This window comes from Drosophila rhopaloa, unplaced genomic scaffold (assembly GCF_018152115.1).
Source record: "Drosophila rhopaloa isolate 14029-0021.01 unplaced genomic scaffold, ASM1815211v1 contig_115, whole genome shotgun sequence".
Lineage (NCBI taxonomy): Eukaryota > Metazoa > Arthropoda > Insecta > Diptera > Drosophilidae > Drosophila > Drosophila rhopaloa.
Window position 1 is genome coordinate 5,319,839 of NW_025334990.1, and position 16,897 is coordinate 5,336,735.

General features: G+C 39.4%; 3 protein-coding genes across 5 annotated transcripts; all 3 read right to left on the bottom strand.

Annotated features, from left to right (window-relative positions):
• Positions 1–15: 15 nt before the first annotated feature.
• On the bottom strand, positions 16–11,419 carry LOC108053367. 3 transcript variants are annotated; one of them, XM_017135984.1, is made up of 3 exons: positions 10,663–11,419; positions 795–1,775; positions 16–126 (listed from the first exon to the last, which is right to left on the bottom strand). In XM_017135984.1, the coding sequence occupies exon 2, from the start codon at positions 1,387–1,389 to the stop codon at positions 880–882; it is 510 nt and encodes a 169-aa protein (XP_016991473.1). In that variant the 5' UTR covers positions 1,390–1,775; positions 10,663–11,419; the 3' UTR covers positions 16–126; positions 795–879. The 3 variants fall into 3 exon arrangements, with proteins under 3 accessions (XP_016991473.1, XP_016991475.1, XP_016991474.1); XM_017135986.1 differs by lacking the exon at positions 10,663–11,419 and adding an exon at positions 7,688–7,882; XM_017135985.1 differs by lacking the exon at positions 10,663–11,419 and adding an exon at positions 3,110–3,415.
• Positions 11,420–12,973: 1,554 nt separating this feature from the next.
• On the bottom strand, positions 12,974–14,661 carry LOC108053462 (zinc transporter ZIP1). Its single transcript, XM_017136103.2, has 2 exons — positions 13,314–14,661; positions 12,974–13,197 (listed from the first exon to the last, which is right to left on the bottom strand). The coding sequence occupies exons 1-2, from the start codon at positions 14,344–14,346 to the stop codon at positions 13,157–13,159; spliced, it is 1,074 nt and encodes a 357-aa protein (XP_016991592.1). The 5' UTR covers positions 14,347–14,661; the 3' UTR covers positions 12,974–13,156.
• A 489-nt stretch (positions 14,662–15,150) lies between these two features.
• LOC108053465 (zinc transporter ZIP1) lies at positions 15,151–16,167 on the bottom strand. Its single transcript, XM_017136125.1, has 2 exons — positions 15,288–16,167; positions 15,151–15,228 (listed from the first exon to the last, which is right to left on the bottom strand). The coding sequence occupies exons 1-2, from the start codon at positions 16,165–16,167 to the stop codon at positions 15,188–15,190; spliced, it is 921 nt and encodes a 306-aa protein (XP_016991614.1). The 3' UTR covers positions 15,151–15,187.
• Between the last annotated feature and the right edge of the window lie 730 nt (positions 16,168–16,897).

The window sequence follows — 16,897 nt, forward strand, 5'->3', positions numbered from 1 at the left end:
TTTGCACTTTCTTGTCCAAGCGATTATTGGAAGTGAACACAATTTGCATTAGATTTCAGCATTAATTTTCTTAAGTAGGCGTTAGGTGAATATTCCCCTTTTCTGTTGGTCAACTGCAGTGCGTAGCTGAAAGATAGAGAAAGAGAGCATAGAGCCTTAGAGAGTTTCCAACTTTTCATCATTCCTCCACCCAAACTGCACTTTCACTTTTTGCCCTGATTAATTGGAAAAGTTGTTCTCAACTTTTTCCATCAAACTCTCAGTCGTAATCATTTCGCCAATTTGTTTTATCTACCTCGGTAAAAATATGGTTTTATGGCTTTCTGACCAATCAGCGGGACCACAACAACAAATGCCTGAAAACATTTCGTTTAAAAATCCGCGCAGAAACTGTTTGGTCATTTGGCATTTCATTTATTTAGTTTTCAGAGCGCCTTCAACTTGACCTCAGGAAAACGGCGGAAAATCTTTCGAGAGTATTCTAAGAGAGTCGAATGGCTTTCTTCTTACATCAGTCCGAAAACAAAGTGCGTCACATGAACGCGACGGCAGCTGATGTCTCCCAATAATTATGGGATCCGAAAATGAATATTTAGAAATATATTTTGTTTTGGCTTTCGGTGGCCTGTCTGTGGTTAATTATAGACTGCCGTATAGGCTGTATAGGGAAAAATACATCAACGTTCGGACGGAGAGTGTATGCAATACAAGGTGTTGGGATTATAGAAGGAAAGAGTTGGGTAAACAGTGTCCCATAGATTTCCCACTAATTGTATATTCTTTTAAGGTCTTACCTTTTCGTTATCCAAACAATGCTCTTTTCGCACGACAACAGCTTAACCGAACACGAACAAAACAAATCGGTGATCTGCGGTTTTTTTAAGATTTCACTAGCACTAACTTCACTGTTTCAGCACTGCCGCCGCCAATCAATTCACCATAATTGCACAGATCTTCAGTTATGTTTAACTCGCTCAGGGTGCGATTCGAGTGTTTATTCAGGGTGGCGGTCTTATTGAAAATTCTTAGGCGCGGATCGCGGGGTATATAGTGGAGGAACACCTTGTTCGACTTGCCGCTGTTGTTGTACGTACGGGGATTGTTGTTCTGGCTGTTATCGAACGATTTAGCTGTGCTCGTGGCCGATGCGGATGTTGCAGATGTTGCTTTGCCTGCACGATAGAATGACTTGGACCGAATGTCATTCATTAAGAACGCTAGGGGGTTTATCACAGGCCAACGGAGAATATATTGAGCGATAATTGACGACAACTGGGGCCAGTTGCTGCGGATGTTGCTGCTGCTGCTGCTGCTGCTGGTGTTGCAGTTGGTGTTGCTGTTGTAGCAGTTTATGCTGCCGGTAAACGGATTTTGCCCTGGCAGCCACATGCGGTACTTTGTTTTCACAGAAATCAAACACTTTTCGATGCCGATGAATTAGCGTCCGCGTCGAGTTTGAACAACAAAAAAATAACGACACAATAACGAACACAAATCAAACACAAAACTGGGCCTCAGTGATTTTCCAGGAGGTGTTGCTGCCGCTCCGGGATATTCAGCCGCTCCACGTGTCAAGTGCGCGGCGCGTGGTGCGGAGGCGGACTGGCAGGCATATATATATACATATCGACGGCGTAGCGGGCAACACGGCGTATGATTAATTCGTCTCTGGTTAATGCAACTCAATCGCTGCTGGGACTGCTGCCCTCCTCTTGCTGACGCCTGATAATGATTTATGATCTCCGACCTCGATTAGCAGCCTTCGGTTTCGCACGCTGCAATAGAGACGAAAAGAGTGGGGACAAATGTTAGTTGAGATTGCCCTGATAAATGACTTAAATACGACCAAGGGGCTGTGCTTAAATCTAATAATATATTCAATGCGAGCGAGCAATCAATGTGCTCTGAATTCGCCACGAATTTTCCACAAAAGCAACTCGGTGAGCTCATCTTAAAATAACTACTCAATTGACAAACAATACGAAATCGGCATGTGAGAGACAAGTATTAACTTTCCAAGTATATAATTCCCTATATTCCTGAAGAGCAAAGATATACAATAATGCTAAGAATAACACTAACGCTGAATTATTCATTAATTATCAATTAAAATGTATAAGTAATAAAATATATTATAATATATTTTATATTTGTGCCATTATAATACCTTTTGTAGGTTCGGTACTATTCACACTAATGACTATGTTTAAACTTAAGTCAAAGTCTGCATAATTTAAACGACACAAACCGGATTCACTTTTATTAACATTTTTATCAGCCCTTGGTCTTTGGCAAATCTTTAATGCTGTATTCAAGCAATATTAATCAAAGCTATTTGTTGTCATTAAAAAATGACAAAATACGTTTTGCATCATAACATTTTTATTTCTGCAATAATGAATTAAGCGAATAATGATTATTGCTTTAAAACCTGCTAATTTGAGCAGTATTTGCCAAAAGAGTAATATGTAATATATATATATGTGCAATAAATATATATGTTTAAATTCCAATCACCACTTGTTTAATGATAATTGTAAAATTTATTTAAATTTAAAAAAATCCATGCCAAAATTCGAAGTTTTCTGTACTGTTTCGACTTTTTAATGGAATGGAAAATCATTCTGAATGGAAAATCTTAGAAAGACTATATCAACGTGGTTGTGAACGGCCAAGTTCAACGTTCGATAGGGGAAGAGATTATAATGCTCGTATATTGCACGCTGAGCTTTAATTGCCGAGATTTTCAGTTTTAATAACACGGTTGTCTGATTTCCGACTCTAGCTAGACAACGAAAATACTCTTATCAAAAATCAAATTCGGATCACGATTATTTGTACTATTATTTGTACTAGTGTTTGTACATGTGTAGGCGATAGCCAATCTCTGGCTAAAAGTTTCTTATCTTTACAATATAATTGGCAGAAAATGGTTTTATTCGTGCTGATGCGATAACGCCAGCTATGGCCTAGCCTTCGAACAAAAAGATTATAGTTGAAGTTTATTGCGAAATGCAATGAAAGCATTCTTTGTCTAATACCCTTTATATTTTGAGATTAACCGAAAAAGAGAGTTATTAAAAATGTATTCGGACACACTCGACCTTACATTTCCCATTAAACTCGTTGCAATCTAGTTCAGCGCTATTTGCGGCGCCCTTTTGTATGCTACACTTTTAAAATGCACTCGCGTTTGGAGCAGCACTTTCACTTTGTAGAGCAAATCGTGCTTGAAACTTAAAGTCCACATTTTGTTTAGTCCGCATTTACACAACAATAGCCGAACACAAAGAAACGCACTGAAGGGCCGACCGCCAACATCTCAGTGAATTCCACACGCTTCGCACTCGGATTTAAATACGGGGGGATTCGGATTCGGGCTCGGATTGAGGAACAACAGACCAGACCCGCGCTCGTCGAAAGACCGACTAAACCCAATCCCACTCACTCCGTTACCGGCGGTGCGGAACATAGCGACGCGTCGGCTATCGTGTGCCTTAATCTAATAAATTTCTTATCAAAGAGCGTCGTGAGTATAGTATTTTCTACGTACCACGTACCCTACTCGAAGAGTCTGTTTGTTATGGCACACGCTTTGGCTTCTGTCAACATGCCAACCTTTGTGACGCGTTCCTCTCGGTCTCTTTTCGGCGGTGGTCAGATTTGGTTTCGGAGCCTGACACATGTTTGTATATAAATATACATATATACAATCATATATATGCGAGTATAAAAGCGCTTGTATACAAATCATGTGATTGTGGGTAATTGCTATTCTAGTTACAACTGAAATGTCTCGGTCTCTATAAAATCAGACCAGACGTCGGCAACCTTGATCTGTTAATAAATATTATTTTTCTGTAGAAAAACCATACAGTTTCGGAAAGTGATTAGATATTTTGATAATAATATGAATAACTGTTATTTGAAAATTGTATTTATATATTTATATATTTACGCTGCTTCGAAACCAAGCCACCAGATGCCCGGAAAATAGGCGTTTATTTTTTACTAATTGCACCCAAAAAAATATTGATATAAGAAGTTATTTTAACATATTGACCTAAAAAGTTATTTTGACCAGTTTTTAGGTCAAAATGTTTTTTGTGGGATAATATTATGTGGGTTATATTATTATTATTATTATTTAAATGTGCCTGAAATTTAGGAAACATGACCTAAAAAAATGAATCTAGCCCATATGTTTTAATACAATTTTTCCAATTTAATCTGAGTTTAAGTTGGCCATGGAAGTGTTAGGTTATTTGGGGGAGTGGGTTTTTGATAAAGATATCTAAACAGAAATGGTATTGAAAAATATATTAATTGATAAATTAATGGTTCCTAATGCCTTGACGTCGTATGATGTTAGGCCTGCCGAATCCAGTCTTTTTTTTTATTTGCTTGCCGAATCCAAAAAGATCTAGAAGAATCCGCTTTTGCATTTTATCAATTACTCCACATAATCTAGGAATAACGAGTAATTTCTGAGCACATAACTTGCCTAACCTAGCTCTTTATAATTATGGGTATAAGTCAAAAAACTTTCTACGACGTTCTTCAAGTTCCTTAATTGTGAGGCAATTCGCTTTTGCGATAAGCTTTATTGTACCCATATTTAATACAGGGGTTCTATTTGATGCTGACCTAGGCCATCGTATTCGAGTTATTGGTCTGATTACTATATGGTAGGCTCTAAAATATAAGTTTAACCTGGAAAACCCTAATGAAAGTGCGCGTTGTCTGGAACAAAGATATAAAAAGCTTTCGCTATCGAGCGGGCTTAAGTTTAATAAATTTTCTTAAATTGTTTGTTTTGATCTATTGTAATTTGATTGACAGCCTTTACGTTTTAATTGAAAGAGTTAAACAGATTGATTGAGCCGTATGGCAAAAGCAAGGACACTCTGCTCACCTTGAAACGAATTGAGTTTGCTTTTCTCAATCGCTTTCAGAATTGCCCATTAGTGTGTCAACCCAACGAAGTTTGTTCTGCGAATGGTTTGACAAAGACGGAGAAACACCAACAACTGGGCACCCATTGTCCTTCTAAATCCTGCACTTTCATATTACTTAAGGGAAATTCTGCCCGAGAGCTTAGCCACGACATTGAGAAGTTCAAAACTAATTCATTCTCCACCAGTTTAAAGCGAAGAAAATCGGTGACATAGATAGCTTTTGTGTGCTCAGCTTCTCCATTTTCATTCTGCTTAATTGATGTCTGTAATTGATTGTGGGCTCAGATAAGCCCCATTGTGCTCGAATTATTACTGGTGGCGATTGTTAATTGATTTGCGGTTTTGACGTTTTGTTTGGGATGTGAGAGGTATTATTGTTGCGTTGCGGCGATGCACTTGGTTGAATGATTTTACGCCCAATTTAATATGATTAATATAAAATGTGTATATAATCTTAATTTAAATATCAACCGAAAACATTCTGTGTCATCCCTGAATATGATACGTAGAAAAATTGGTCTAAAAATGTAAAGATAAGTTAAAGACCAAATGCTACAAATAAAAGAGGTAGACAAAATCCGACAGTCCTTAGCCGTTAGTCGTAGAATAAATGGAGTAAAATAAACAAATAAAGAGTATACTGAAATCTGTTTGTATAAAATTACTGTTTCCAAAGATTGGCTATTATTATTCGAAAACAATGAAGCTAAGTAGACTCACCCAGGACAAACTTTTGCATTCAAATGTTTAATTAACAATAACAATTTTGACTATAAAGGGTATGGTGCTTTCCCTTCATTATTTTCCTATTAATTATAATTTTTTGTATTAATTATATCGTACACAGCGAACCGAAAGGGATTTTTTTCCTAAGCTAAAACCCCTTTTGTGACTTGGCTGATGCCGTCACTCGAAAGCTTGACAAGAAAGCCACCGCAAAAAGTCACAAAGGAGGCCACTGGTTACATATAACAAGTACAAGTACGCACACAGACAGGTGTCGTTGTGGACTGGCACACACTTTCGGCGTCCTTTCATGATTTATATTTACCCTTTACAGGACGCGAACGGAGGACAACAAATGGCAACAATAAAGTGCAGCAGCGGCGGCAATGTCAGCTCTCAAAAAGTTATGGGGTCCGTATAAAAAACGAAAATGTTTGCTGCATTTTCACACTTGCAGGCACAGAAAAACCCGAATGTGTGTAGTTTGTTCATGTTTAAAGGATTATTATGATGTTCGCCTTCAACTTGGCTAACTTTGCGGTCACACACAAACACACAAGAAAACTGTCCTATATTGATTTTTTCCCTGGCTGTACGATTTTTGTTTTTTGTTTTGTCGTTCATAGTTGTGTGCTCCTAATTGTATGTGTTTGTGCTAGCGAAGGATATGCAAGATGAGATTAGTGCCAATATTTGTCATCTTATATTTTCTGTGATGAAAAAGTCAGTGCAGAACTCAATGATTGCATATCTTAAATTTCTGATTACTTTCATGCTTTCTAATTAAAGAGGACATATTTTTATTTCAATAATCAGATTGCTATTACAACCTATCATAATTTGTCTAGGAATGTAAGTATTTTCCGTACAAATAAGAACGCAATTCTTTGGATAAGATCTATCAGCAAAACATGTTAAGTGCAATGAATACTAAAAATATTTCTCAATACAATAGTTATCAACCTCTGCTGACCTATCTTTTTACCCCACAATAAATATAGATTTTCAAAGGCTTTTGTATATATGCAATTATCTTCTAAGCCACAAATTTAGTTTGGTTGATTAAATTGCAGCTTGGACAGGTATCCGGTTGACTATATTGCAAATTTTTGATTAAAATTAAATAGTTTAAATTGGCATGAAAACGAATTATTCTGCAACGAATGACAAGAACTAATTTTATCCGGTTCCCCTGGGACAATTCTGAAACGCAATTTTCCCTGGATTCCTCAGAGCATTCGTTGTGGTTTCTCTTTGAAATAACAAAAATAAACAAAAATTCGGACCAAGACAAAAGCTTTTGTTATGCCAATCTTTTCGCTGCTTTTTCATGTTGTTGCTGCAAACCCTTTAAAAAAAGGGCAACTTGGCAAAAAACGGACATTTTGCTATGCGTGTAAACAACTTCAAGGCCGGGGTGATTTTTATTTATTTTCTAATTTCTGCTCTTGACATGGGCTCCCAAAACGAAACCCAAAAGGTTGAATGTGAAGTGCAATATGCAAATTAGCGTTAGTTATAAACTTAACCGTCTATCAAAAGCGCTGGGAGGCATGCACTTGAATTTAAATAAGCAGAGCAATCGAAATGAAAATAATGAATAATTCATATTTAATTTATAATGCTATCCGCAATTCATTAATTAACCAACTATTAATCAAGTTATAGTTATTATATCTATTATTAGGGAATCCGAAACGCCTTTCAACACAGTCGATTTGACTGATTTCAGATAATCCTCCCCAAGGGCGTTTTCCCACGATGATGGGGCGGAAAAGGGAGGGGGTGACAAGGTCACCAGCAGCATATGATGTAATTACGAAAATCTCGCCTTGCGACAAATTTGCGAACAGAAATTTAGCGTCAAGCAGTCTGTGACTTAAGCGGTGGATGGGTACTATGGTGGTTGTGTGTTTTGCCCAAGTGCTCTGGCATTTGTTTTTGCTGATCAAGTGACAGCTGGGCACAAACGTACTTTGACTGCTCCTAATTGCTCCACTTACGCGCAAATGTATCTGGAGGCGACAAAATCGTTCCTTTGTCAGTTGTTTATTTGGTATCTCGGTCCCGCTGAACTCAAGTCCAGTAAACAAATCGACAGAGACTAGTCGCGTAATTAATTTATCGCAACTTTGTAAAGAAATCACTTGCTGGCACTTTTTACTGCAATCGCGACAGTTGTTGCTCCCCTCGAGTTTGAAATTGAACTGAATGAACACCAGCGATTCCCTGCCCTTCCCTCTTAGCACCATCCATCTCACTCACTCAGCTCCTCTGTCTCCCTCTCGCTTAAAGTATGTATGTGCATCGGGAGTTTTTAATTTCCAAGTGCCCGGCGCATTTCCCACCACCACTAAACACTTCTTTTCTTTTCTTCTCTTTTTTTTTGTTCTTTTGACGCAATGGAAATTTACCAGTTGACATCATTAGATTCCGTCGCATGTCTTATATTTGTTGTGTTTATTCCAAAGTTATTCATATTTCATTCATCACAACAAGGAAACCTTATATACCCTCGAAATATATATGCAAAGAAATTTTAAGATTTTAATTATGTACCCACTTCAACTCAAAATTTTAAATTTGTTTAAGTAGGTACACCATTTTTTTTAGACTTTCCCAAGAAATATTATTAGGTACATACATACTAAGGTTCCTTGGAAACACTTAAGTTCTGCAATGATTAATGAAAGTTATTATTTCTCGTGCCAAAGTCCTAAGTCAAGGATTAGCCACAAAAAAAATAAATGCTATAATTGCATGCTAAACTCATTTGAAAGTTTACAGCTGCACGTTGGAAAACTAATAAATATGCAAGTGGGAGTGCAATCAGTAGAATAATATAAAAAACTTTTTCATCAAACAAGGTTGAATAATCAAAGGCACGTTGTTGCTTTGGGATATTCCCACTTTATACACATAAAATGCCAAACAGTAACTCTTAAAGCAGTTGGTGCAATGTTTAAATTTGTCCCCACGTAGCGAGATCAAGAAATTGATAAGATAAACTAAGATAATAACGGTAAAACGTTTACTGTTAGCGTTGTTCGAGAGACAGCAATAAATTGGAGGTCTGGAAAATCAGAGAGCATTCATGAATATGAAAATGTGCATGATTTGCTTAGACCAATTTGGATATTTAATTAAGTCATTGTGAACTAATGTGTATACATTGGAACTAATGTAACGTCTTTAGAGCAATTATCATTATTAACACAGTTGTGATACAAATCGCTGAGGCGACATATGAATACAGATATGGACATATGTATGTATAAAAACCGGTTATTTGGTTTCATGTCAATTTAGTCTCATACGCATTCGCAATCAGCTGTTGGATTCTTCACCTCTCACTGCTGACACACATTATCCGTCAGAACGGATAAACAGCAAGACAAATAATAATAAATGCACAGGGTCTTACCGGTTTTATCAGCTGCTACATACAGTTGTTTTTCGGTTACCGATTTCAAACTTTTTGATCTGTTTGAGGGTCAATGGCTTTTAAGCTAAAACATCAGACACATTACTACTTGGAAATGCATAAAAATCAAGTATCCGCCAGCTCAAGGACGCCAGCCAAGAGAATGGTTTTCGATTACAGTAAATCAAATTTGCAGAACGACAAAAAGAACCGAAAATCGAAGCCAAAAAAGCGTTCGTATGTGAGTCAAGGCACTATATCTAATATCTTTACCCACACAGAGAAAAAAACTAATCACGTCTGTATGACAAAAATTTATTTAAAATGAATAAAAAGTTTAAAACCTTTTTAGTTTACGTATTTTGAATACATTTTTGTATTTAACATTTCTTTGATAAAGACAGATATTTTAATGCAAACGGAGATATTTCGAAACAACAGTACATATATGGAAATAATCGCACCAAAGGGAATGACCATAAATCTCTAGAGATTTAAAAACACTTAAAAAAGTCTCTAAAAGTGTGCTGCGATATAAGCCTGTGGAGGCTTTTGCAACAAATCAGTTTTATGAGTCGAGCACCAATGATTTTAACCGAAAAATATTTTCTTTATGTGGATAGTAACTATGTGGAGCTCCCACTACTGGATTTTGAATGGTGGGGGATTGGGATTGGTTTGGGTTTGATGGTGCCGAAGACAAAGGCAATAAAAGCCAAATGACTGGAGCAGCAAAATGGCGGCGCGTGTGTGACAAGCGAAAAACGCCCGAAACTGTGCTACAGACATTGCGGTTTACCAGCATCTCATCTCGGCTTCGTCCTTCAGGGCCACCCACTCTAACCCAATCCTGCGGCTTTTGTAAATGGAGCAAGTGTGGATGCGGAAAGTCTGAATTTATCTTTTCAAAGTAGCCTTTATTGAATTGCATTGAAACATTCACTCTGGTTATTATAGTATTTACTATTTATTTTAAACCAGTAACAATACACTTTTTACAGTTCTCGTAAGACTGTAGTTACAAATTATGTCATTAATGCACACGTATGTATGTATATTGATTAGGGCTGGTGAATACCCTACATACAAAACAAATATGAAGATAAAATGTCCATACGCAACACATTCGCTTTGTTTGTCTTATCTGTTGAGTCACGACACAACAGCACTTAATGACAACTGCATAAGAGGCATTCACTTTCAGCTCAAACAAAATAATGAATCAAATTAAAAAAAAGAGTCTGCCTTTTTATTTTTTCAACGTCAACAATAAATACGTATTCACAGTCGTGCCAAAACGAGTCCAAAATTACCGACCTATAAATAGCGGCTAGTCGATCATAGACGCAAAAGGTTGTCAAAAACAAAGAAAATAAATAACAAATTGTTAACTCATAATAGCTGAAGACAAGAGCCAAAACAAATAATATTTTATCATGTTTGCAAGAAATTAAGAACGGTACTTTTGAGAGGAAATTACGCACTATTGCTGGGCATGATAAAAATACTTTTCACCCGAAAATATTAAACAATATTCGTTTACTCGTTTCTTACCTGATGTCTCTTGTTTATATCGTGATTCCTGTGCTAAATTACAACCATAGCTTGATCTTGGTCCTTTGTCATTGCAGTATTTTACATTATAAGCGGAATATTAAATGATTGTAGTTGTTGTGCGGACGAGAGTCTTTAAATAAACCAAATAAGCTCGCTCTCTCTTTTATTTTTATTTGTATTTCTGTTTCTGTATTTCTCTTCGTTGGATTTGTTAGCCGTTGTTTTATGAATTTCTGCCGCCCGACTGCTTGCACAGTGGGATGGATTGGCCTTAGCACACGCCCTCTGAATTTATATTTGTTTCTTTAAAAGCTCAAATGCCGTATACTAGATAATAGATTTATGGATTTTGCAATTGCGCAAAACTTTGTGGAAAGTTATTATCAATGGCGTGCACTTGACTTCGCCCACCGTGCGGGAGTTTCGATTTTTTTCGGGGGAGGTGGGGCAATGACAACACCGTTCGGCGGCACAAGTTCACCATAAAATGTGGGGCGACCGGAGGTCGTATAAACAAAAGCACAGTGCGCTCGAAGGCGGAAATGTACGAATACAAGTGCCCAAAATGCACGCAGGAAACGGAAGGGGAGCTCGCGGTGCGCCCAATCGATGATTTTTTAACTGATTATTTAACGCGCACTGACGAGAGCAAAAAATCAAAATCTCGGCTGCCGGAGCCCTTAAAAATTCAGAAAAATCGAATTGCCCACCACACAAACACTGCACGACCGTCCGCACTCCAATTGGAACATCATCTGACCGTTGCCGTAACAGCCGCTGTTAACGCGACGCTTGTAGAGGGTGGAAAATTCCGATATACATATATCGAAAAATATATCTAAGCACGTTAAAAATATCGACGATTTCGTTTTCAGCAAGGAAATTGGTCAAATTTAATCGGTTGAGACCCTATATAAATAAATTTAAAGATTTCAATTTATACGATATGGATATATCGATATTTTTTTGCAATCATACGATAAAATGTTAATTGGGTGCTGTTAGCTTGAACAGTGCCTGGTGGCGCAACATCGTATCTCTCTGTTAATTCGAATATAACCGCCAACATTACATTGCGCATACAATATGTTTAGCCCTCTTTAAAATGATTTGTTGTTTAACATCGAGTTTTACTTTTGATAAGTTTTAAAACATTTTGGTTATTATCAGGTAGCACTTGAAAAACATCCTGGAAACGATTAAGTAACGTATATATATGCGTTTTGCAGGGTTCACTGTATGATTTGAATTAAAACCCAATTTAACTTGCCGAGCGGTAATATAATAAAAACAAGAAAGGAAAGCTAACTTCGGGCGGAGCCGAAGTTGATATACCCTTGCAGAATACTCTGTAAATTATATTCTCCAAAATTATTCATATGATGCATTCTAAATACTCATATAAAATCCCAACTTCCTAACTTTAAAAACACCAAAGTTATGGCATTTCCAATCGTTCAGTTATATGGCAGCTATAAGATATAGTCGGCCGATCCTTATGAAGTTTGGTAGGTCGGATTGATTGGCCAAAAATAAAACCCATAGAAAATCCCAACTTCCTAACTTTACAAACACCAAAGTTATGTCATTTCCGATCAATCAGTTATATGGCAGCTATAGGATATAGTCGGCCGATCCTTATAAAATTTGGTACGTCAAATTGATTGGCCAAATGTAAAACCCATAGAAAATCCCAACTTTCTAACTTTACAAACACCAAAGTTGCGGCATTTCCGATCGTTCAGTTATATGGCAGCTATAGGATATAGTCGGCCGATCCTTATAAAATTTGGTACGTAAAATTTATTGGCCAAATGTAAAACCCATAGAAAATCCCAACTTCCTAACTTTAAAAACACCAAAGTTATGGCATTTCCGATCGTTCAGTTATATGGCAGCTATAGGATATAGTCGGCCGATCCCGGCCGTTCCGACTTATATACTGCGTGCAAAGGAAAGAAGGGTGTGTGCAAAGTTTCAATTCGATATCTTTAAAACTGAGAGACTAGTTCGCGTAGAAACAGACAGACGGACAGACAGACGGACAGACGGACAGACGGACATGGCTATATCAACTCAGGAGGTGATCCTGATCAAGAATATATATACTTTATATGGTCGGAGATGTCTCCTTCACTGCGTTGCACACTTTTGACCAAAATTATAATACCCTCTGCAAGGGTATAATGACGAAAAATCGAACCCAAAATCCAAACCAAGTTAAAAACACAGATTTTTGTAGAATTAAACCAACAATCATTTAGAAAAGTGTCACTTTAGAATCTGATTTATTCTATTTTTTCCAAAACTTCATTTATAAAAATGTCTTATTACACCCTTTTCTTGGGAGTCCAAATGCAAAATCCATTTCTTAAAGCCTATTTTGTTAATACTTTATTTTAGTGATAAATAATGCGTACACCTAATAAATGCATATCTACCGCAAAATATAGCTTAAGGTAATAATAATACTGAAGTGGTGAGTCAAAATCTAGGGGCAGGTGTAGCTATCATCGCCCTCCGCCTCGTCGGCTGAAAAAGAGAGGAAAAAGTAATCGTAAATTAATATATATGTCAGTTGTCACCCTGATCCCCAGAGTATTTCAGGTGCCTAGGGAACTGCCACTTCTCACACGGTTATCACTTACACAGTATTTGCAGGCCAAACATCAGGGAGAATCCGGCCACGGCGGCGATAAGAGCTCTCCATCCTGCGTGACTCTCGGTGAGGATCTCGAAGAAGACCACATACAGCAGGGTGCCGCAGGCGATGCCCTGGAGGATTCCGGAGGGCAGACTGGGCTGACCAGCAGCCACCTGCTGGCTGATGCCCAGGCCCACGCCGATACCAATGGGCGTCACAATGGAGAAGGTCACCAGGTACACGATGGCCAGCGAGCTGCGGGTGCGGGCCACCAGGAGCTCCATTCCCACGCAGAAGGCCAGCACCAGCTTGTGGGCGGCCACCGCTCCGAACATGAACCACACCGTGCTTACAGTGCCCTCCAGTCCGATGGCCATGCCCTCGAACAGTTCGTGGAGGGACAGGGCAAGGATGATGCCCAGCCCCCTGGCAGAGGATCCGGATCCCTCGCCGGATGGCACGGGCATATGCGAGTGGCCGTGGTGATCCTTTGGCGGCTGAGGTTCCAGCTCCTTAACTTCCTGTTGCGGGGGCGTGGCCTTCTCCTCATTCTTGAGTAGAACACTGTGCCGGATGCTGCGTCCCCTTTCGAAGGCCAGACTGGCCACCGACTCCTTGCGGCTGAGCTTCCGCTGGTGGCGTCGCACCAAGTTGGTCATCAGCTCGTCCAGGGCGTACATCAGGAAGAAGCCGGTGCAGAGCAGCATTTCCGTCAGGGCGAAGGGCGTCTGGGCGAGTGATCCGCATTGCTGGAGAGCCTCGACCACCTCGATCACCTCGGGCAGCATGTGCAGGAAGGTTGTGCAGATGAGCACGCCGCCGCCGAAGAAGAGCAGGCACCGCACCACAGCCGAGGATCGGGTCTCCTCCGGACTCTGCTTGGTCCACTGGAAGCAGCGGTTCAGGACGTAAGGCAGACTGCCGCAGAGCACGGTGATCACCACGAGCACCACCATGGCGACTATTTTGGCCACCAGCAGGGATTGGCGATCCCCATTCTGCGATTGCTCCTTCGACATACTCCCTGCACCGTCCATCTTTTCGTCACGAACTTCGAGTGTCGACTAACCTGGCTGGAATTCACGACCAAACTAATGGTTTATATCGGCAGTTATATATCAGCGGGCAGTGATTGAAATCTGATCGCTGATTGATACGCGGATTCACGGCGTAGACAACATAGTATTAGTTATCTCATTCGCAGTCCCACGAACAGGTGGCTTTCATCAAAGTCACCGATAACCGAACTATAGTATGGAGCTCCCGGCAAATTTAACGTTTGAAAGGAGTTGTGTAATGTGCGGCAATTTCGGAAGTATTGCTTTAATTGTGTTATCTTCAATTTAATTGATACACTGAGAACATTTATTTCTGTCGATTAAAAAATATACAACGAATTTTTAGAGATTGTTTTAAATTTGATATTTATTGGGATGTAGTTGCAGTGACTGACTTACTCCTCAATTCGGTATATATAGGTAATTTTTATAAAGGCTGTCTTGGTAATATAGAACGAAGATATTATAGTGGAGTCAAAGCTTTCTTTCGGCTGTCCAGGATCTCTGGAACTACACAAGTAATTTAAGATTAATTTAATATAACATTTACAATTTGGAAACAAAGTTGTTTACAAACATATTTCACACTGCGATCATAAATAGATATATTCTTATTCTGGCTTTAGAAACCGAAAATATTTAAATACGGGCAGATAGAGGTTTATTTCAAAACTAATGTACATGAATATTTAGGCTTTGGATTCCGATGCTATTATTCTTTTCATTTGTTTTGATAGGGAGATTTAAGCTTCAGTAACTTAGTTGGACGTTGTCGTGTCTCCAGTTAAATTCAAAACCCTTATAAATATTCCCATATCCCCTAGGGGCACGTGAAATGGCTCTTGCCTTTTGCTTCTCCAACTGGAATAAAGAGAGTAGCTTTTGAATTGCTATTATCAAGGGCTTGCGAGTGCACTTACTGGCTATCTGGAGACCAAACATCAGGACAAATCCCACTATCGATGAGAGAAGGACCCTTAAGCCGGCATGGTTTTTGGCCACTATTTCGAAGAAGACCACGTAGATCAGAGTGCCGCAAGCGAGTCCCTGCAGGATTCCGGAGACCGTGCTCGGTTGATTTGCCGTCGCAGATTCGCTGACCGCAATGCCAATGCCCACGCCAATGGGGGTTACTATCGAGAAGATCAGGAGGTAAACGACGGCAAGTAGCCACCGGGTGTGGGCCATCATGATCTCCATGCCGATGCAGAAGGCCAGCACGAGTTTGTGGACAGCGATGGCTCCGGTCATGAACCACACCGTGCTCACACTCATCTCCAAGCCGATGGCCATTCCGCCAAAGAGTTCGTGCAAGGAGAGTGCCACGATGATGCCCAGGCCGCGAAGCCAGTTGGGCTCTTTTAGTGCTTCTTCAGATTGGACTACCACCTCCACGTCCGACTCCTTGATTGTCTCCACCTCCCGGAGCTTCCTTTGTTGCCGTCTTCGCACCACAAAGTGCATGGTTTCCTCGATGCAATACATCAAATAGAAGCCGGTACAGAGCAGGACCTCCGGAAGGCCGAACGGAGTGGGCACTAGCATCCGACAATCCTGAAGAGCACTCACCACCTCGACCACCTCTGGCAGCATGTGGATGAAGGTGGTGGCTATTAGAACCCCACCGCCGAAGTTGAGCAGGCACAGCACCACCTTGAACTCCCTGGCATTGTTCTCCGGACTTTTCGTCCACTTGTAGAATCGATCCAGGAGGTAGGGAATGAAGCAGAAGACCAGGGTGACCAGCAGGAGCACCACAATGGCCACGATTTTGGCCACCATTAAGTGTTGGTCTGCCATTGCAAATGAAATAACTGAACCCAATATCTAGCCATTCAGTTTTTATAGTTGGACTTGATATCTAGTTAAAGATATCAGTAAATTGGCAAATATTTACTCATATTAAGGGCTTAGGGGTTAAGTGTGTAGTAGCTTAAGCAAAAGGTTTGAGGTAAAATTTCGGCATGATAACTTTAGGAACATTATCATTCTTTTCGTATAAGCACTTGTTATTGCTTTCGTGTACTTCCCATTACTTCTAGTATATGAGGTCATCGCTCTGTTTTTCTGCATTAGTATGTCAATGGAAGTTTTCGATCTGAAAATTCAGTTGGCGAAAACAAATATTTAGTTGCCAACGCCAGTTAAAGCCCTGTGCACCCAGGAATCTAGGCGCTATCATTTTGTGAGGCCGACAGTTTCACCTGATAACTTCAAAATTGAGTTATCGTTAGAACTGGTCAGTACTAACACAGCTTGTGAGTTAGATTAAGTTCTCGGGAGGTGACTATCTGTGAAATATTGTGAAATAAATCATTCGCGAGTATCTTTTAATAATTTATTGAGTACATTAAGCCGTAAATGTTTTACAACACAAGTGGATATATAAAAGTATTTATATATCGTGTCACTTATTAAATGTGACAAATAAAAAATAAATCAGTAGTTCGTGGGACTGTCAGGAATTTAAATTTTGTTTTTTTTTTAAGCACCGGTATTCAATTATAAGCCAGGACTTTGTTTTGTAGTT

Coding starts and splice junctions, on each gene's coding strand:
- LOC108053465 (XM_017136125.1), bottom strand. CDS start 16,167: ATGGCAGACCAACACTTAATGGTGGCCAAAATCGTGGCCATTGTGGTG. Junction 15,229..15,287: donor GTTTGGTCTCCAGATAGCCA/GTAAGTGCACTC, acceptor TCTTTATTCCAG/TTGGAGAAGCAAAAGGCAAG.
- LOC108053367 (XM_017135984.1), bottom strand. CDS start 1,389: ATGTGGCTGCCAGGGCAAAATCCGTTTACCGGCAGCATAAACTGCTAC.
- LOC108053462 (XM_017136103.2), bottom strand. CDS start 14,346: ATGGACGGTGCAGGGAGTATGTCGAAGGAGCAATCGCAGAATGGGGAT. Junction 13,198..13,313: donor GTTTGGCCTGCAAATACTGT/GTAAGTGATAAC, acceptor TCTCTTTTTCAG/CCGACGAGGCGGAGGGCGAT.